The sequence below is a fragment of the Rutidosis leptorrhynchoides genome, chromosome 5 (assembly GCF_046630445.1).
Source record: "Rutidosis leptorrhynchoides isolate AG116_Rl617_1_P2 chromosome 5, CSIRO_AGI_Rlap_v1, whole genome shotgun sequence".
NCBI lineage: Eukaryota > Viridiplantae > Streptophyta > Magnoliopsida > Asterales > Asteraceae > Rutidosis > Rutidosis leptorrhynchoides.
In genome coordinates, this window is record NC_092337.1 from 70868716 (window position 1) to 70873687 (window position 4972).

Genomic DNA, 4972 nt, shown 5'->3' on the forward strand with positions numbered 1-4972 from the left:
CCTAGGAGAGGTTATAGTCCATATGAGGTCAACCGTGTCTAGGGGAGGTTGGGTCCATAGGCTACTAATTGTGGAGTATAGTGTGAACGATGCATCACCTGCATCTGGATAACTATACTGCGAATTGAATAGCAGGGACTATCGGTAGACTCAAGTCCGATCAGCTAGGAGTCGTGTGCTCGTACACGCCGCCGATCCTCGTATTGTCTTATTGTATGCTAGTTGGTAGTTAGCATGTGTTGTTGTTAGTATATTGCTTGTGTGTGACTTAAGCTATATCTGTTAGATAGATTCCATTCACTTAGCGTTGCGCTAATCCCCTACATGTTTCCCCCTTTGCATGTTTAGGTACTGCTAGTCGGGATGGGTATTGATGCAGAAGACATATTTGACAACCCTACTCTGATGTGGACTTTTGTTTAAATCATGTTTTGTAATAACATAACACCGTTGTGTAAACTTAAACTTAATTACTCAGATTAATGTAATGACGCGACTTATAGTGTGTTTGTTAATAAAGTCTTCCGCTGTGTTTTAAAAAAAAAAAAATTGCCGGTGTTACACATGTGTACAACCATGGAATGCAGCAATCAACAATTATAATAAATATTCAAGCCATAACAATTAAATCTACAATTTAAAATAGTGATATTCTTTCAATCATATTTGTGCGTCATGAGGTTAAGTCTAGATCAACCGAGTTGACTTTAAAAACCAAAAAGGTTTCGACTTTCACCAATATACCACAAAGCTAAATCTAAAGAATAGTCACACGACAATTAAGATGGTGTAAAAGCGGCTCGGATACCACTGTTGAAAAATTGTGTGTACTTTTAAATCAGATTAACGCAGCAGATAGTTAAAATAATAATCAATTATTATTTTATAAACCATTTACAAAATTAAATATTCATATATTTAAATTTAATAAAACATGCACATGATTCATGATCCCAAAGATCCAGTTACACCACTAATAATTGTCAAAATACGTAATTCACAAAGTGAGTTAACGATATATCTTTCTTGAAGAAACTGATGAACGGAAAGAAACCTACGATCAAAAGTATGACCGTCTCTTTGGATAGTCCACACTACACTTCAAACAAGGTCAATGGATGCTAGTCCAAACCCAAGTAATAATTAATCAACCTTTGATTAATATTATGAACCCAAAATAATACTCCGTATGAAACAATGCATTTTCTTTTCTTACTTTCTCTCTTACTCATCTCATAACCCAACGAACATATATATATATATATATATATATATATATATATATATATATATATATATATATATATATATATATATATATATATATATATATATATATATATATATATATACCCCGTTTGTTGGTAGCATAAAGTAAATCAAAAGAATATCTTGTTTTCGATTTCTTTGTCTGTAATATCATATTTTGTTTGATTTGGTTTTAAAAAGTCGTATTTCTCAAATACTTTAGGAGTATGTTATGTAACTTATAATTAATAATTTCTATCAAGTCACTTTCATGTGAATAGTAAATTAATTAATTTCGTTTTATTTACTATTCATATAAATAGTAAATGAATTAATTTCGATTTACTATTTTGTTACTTGAGTAATATATATACATCATATATATATTTTATTTGACGTCTCGGTGTATATATGTGTGACTCCGAAGGCTCAAATAAAGTTGACCATACAGTTATATCTTGTAAGTTCCACATTAATCCGCTTGTTAGTTTGTTACACGTTATATCAGCCCCGCGTAATTCGATTCTTCGTCATTAAGCTAAACAAAATTTAACAATATCTATATCTATATCTATATCTTTGTACCTCTATATCTTTGTACCTATATATCATTATATAAATAAAAATGGCTCAACGATCCATCTTATTCGTCACTTTATCTCTAATATTCATAATCATCTTCACTGGATCATCAACATCAATGGCGGAAATCAAATCATCAGTTCCAGTAACGGCGTCAGTTCCAGTAGAATCGTCTGTTCATATAGTTTACACCGATCGACCTGTAGACGAAGAACTCGAATTCTATCACCTTCGTACTCTCTCTTCAGTTCTCGGCAGGTAAACTATCTCTCTCTACCTCTGATTTGTATAATTGATGCTAATTATATGTGTACGGATCGATTGAATGAAGTTAGGTATATGTACGAAATTTTGTATATACGTGATTATTTTGTTAAGAACGTGGTGAACTATTGTAAGATCAATTAGGTTATTCAATTATAAGTTATGTTACTGTATTTTAGGTTGACTTGATGCTTTAGTACCAAAATTGAAATTCATTTTGCTATGAGATCAGCCAATTAGGTTCTCAACATCGGAGTTTGTAACAATATTTTTTCTAAAAAATGATAGGATTGATTGATCAAGTTAAATATGTTTGGAAGATAAATGAAAATTTGATTTTAATGTTATGAATTTGGTTGATCAGGTAATTTGAAAGTTATTGTTACTTGATTTTCGTTGATTTCAGCTTTTGTCATAGGAGTGGAATTAGGCTTTTAAACAAAGCGAATTAGTTGTTTTAAACAGAGAATAAAACGAATGGGGATTTCTACTTTCAAGTTTAATGGAATAGTTTGGTGATAGATAAAAGAATGAGTAGTTATTTACTGTTTGATTATGAGAAGTAAGTGTATAGAAATTCACTCCTCACCGTTTGATGTTTTTGCTGCTTCCAGATTTTATGATTTTATCTTTTGTAACCGGGTTGGATAAGCCCGAAAAGTATGTATTTGTGTGTTTGAATTATGAGTTGTTGATTGTATATTTATCTAATCTAATTTTGGTTCTTTATTTATAGTGAGGATGCAGCAAAAGGGGCGTTGCTGTACACTTACAAGCATGCAGCTTGTGGATTTTCTGCTAAGCTAACTCCCAAGCAAGTTGAAGAACTTTCAAGTATGACGTCTTTACTCTTGTGGTAGTTATTATAAAAGAATTCAATACAGTGTTTTGTTCAGAATGGTACCTTAATGGTTATAATCTAGGATTGATATTCTTATTCTTTAGGCATATAGCCTTAGGATATCCACTTGCGCGATAAAGAAAATAATATCGATTAAACAGATGAAGAAAGATAGAGGAATAAATTACTATACTGACGCAAGGGGCATATTACGCATGAATGGAAAATAAATATAAATGGGTCAAATGTTGTTAAAAAGGAAGGGTAACAGTGTAATTGAAACATTAAAGAGAATTATGGGAAAGTAGTGTCTGTTTGGGTATCATTTGGGTAAATTTGTTCACGTTGGCAACTGGCATATTCCATTGATTGCACTTAAGAACACATAATTAGCAAACATGATTTTAATTTTTGTTTTTTTCCTTTCTATTTTGACAGAGCAACCAGGTGTTCTCCAGGTGGTTGAGAGCAGGACAATGAAGCTTCATGATTCACCCGCAAATCTGCACGTCTAAAATCAACAACAGGGTTTTATTTCTGTTGACTAATGAACTACTACTGTTTTACCCTGCTTTTTGAACTTTCATGTACAAATCTATAGTTTGGTTATATTCTAATGGAATTGCAGGAGTATTTCTGTATGTTAATTTCTAGTGTTATTGTAAACTATTCACTATTAACAATAGGATTGTGCATCTAGTACAACATAAGATTAACAATGTTAGGTAAGACGATAAGACGCTTTTAAGAGCTTTGGTATATACAATACATGGTTGGTGTCTGCATAGCATCTGAAAATGTCCTTGTAGTTATAGTTCTTTGATTTTGTCATGCAGGACCATTTAGTCTTTTTACCTATCTTTTTTCATTGGGAGTATCATCTAATTGATTTTTACATTGAGAACACCATCAAGACTTTGATTTCTTTATGGTATATATCCCCTTGGCCGTTAGCTTATAGTTTATGGCGAACATGATCGCGCTAATCAGATCCTTCATTCTGTCAAACCTTATGAAAACATGTTTCCTAATAATTCAATTACCATATATGAGTCACTTGTAGTAGATGCTGTAGCCTTAAACCATATCGTAACATATTTCCACAAGCATGTTGCCATGTAGCGAAATAAAAGGTTGCATCGGGAAAACTGCTGTATGCACTTTACTGAAAGCATCCAGGCATGGCTGATGAAACTCGAGAGTACTGTTAGCATTAAAAAATGGAAGGAATTGTAAAAATTAGACATGTGGGTCCTAAACATTGGTGTTGATCAAGCATAGAATAAATGTATCTGGTTCGGTCCATGCTTGACATCAATAAAGGGGAATTTAAGGGTCGATTGAGTTTAACTCTCTGGTCCGGTACGTGAATAACCCCTCGCGAGATATGGATCTCAGCAAGGGTAGTTAAACATGGACCCACCATCGACGGGTTAGCCGGTGCTCGATGGTTCGGGTTGGTGTTTAAGGTTTATGTTCGTGGAACGTTACCTGTAACCGACTAGTGAAGTAGTGCACTACGAGTTCCGGTAGCGCGGGTATACGACGCGCTAATCAAGATAGCGCAGTTAGTCCGTACCTTGATACTAAAAATAGTATAGGTGTGAATCCCAATAGATGATAATGATCATCTTGTGATTCGGGTCCCTTATTTATATCTACAGTACCCTTTGCTCATTGGTGTCACGTATTCTCCATTACTTTTTCTGTATGTACCGCCTTAGTAATTGGAGGAGGGGACCAGGAGACGGTACTTGCTGCTTTTATGCTGGTTGTCCGTACCTCCTTTTGTTGCAGAGATCGTGGCTCGTACATGGCACGTCAGCTCTTTATTATGCACCTTGGCTATACCTAGCGCACATTTACTTGCGCCAGGCGTGCCTTAGCGCCAGAGTTTTGCACGCAATAGTCTTATTTCATTGAGCCTTCACTTTTTCCTTTATCACCTGAGATATCATTTCTTGAGTTAGTACACTTTTCTCAATCATATTTTATCATTAGAATACTTTAAAGCATTTCAATACATCACATGGATCG

At 34.0% G+C, this 4972-nt stretch overlaps 1 protein-coding gene across 1 annotated transcript; it reads left to right on the plus strand.

The window, feature by feature from the left end:
* The first annotated feature begins 1797 nt into the window (after positions 1–1797).
* Positions 1798–3582, plus strand: LOC139848311 (subtilisin-like protease SBT3.17). Its single transcript, XM_071838045.1, has 3 exons — positions 1798–2088; positions 2831–2928; positions 3374–3582. The coding sequence occupies exons 1-3, from the start codon at positions 1874–1876 to the stop codon at positions 3448–3450; spliced, it is 390 nt and encodes a 129-aa protein (XP_071694146.1). The 5' UTR covers positions 1798–1873; the 3' UTR covers positions 3451–3582.
* The last annotated feature ends 1390 nt before the right edge of the window (positions 3583–4972 follow it).

Bases quoted from the DNA above. Each gene is read 5' to 3' on its own strand.
- LOC139848311 (XM_071838045.1), top strand. From the start codon at position 1,874: ATGGCTCAACGATCCATCTTATTCGTCACTTTATCTCTAATATTCATA. The intron at 2,089-2,830 runs GTAAACTATCTC...CTTTATTTATAG, and splicing joins CTCTCTTCAGTTCTCGGCAG to TGAGGATGCAGCAAAAGGGG. The intron at 2,929-3,373 runs GTATGACGTCTT...CTATTTTGACAG, and splicing joins GCAAGTTGAAGAACTTTCAA to AGCAACCAGGTGTTCTCCAG.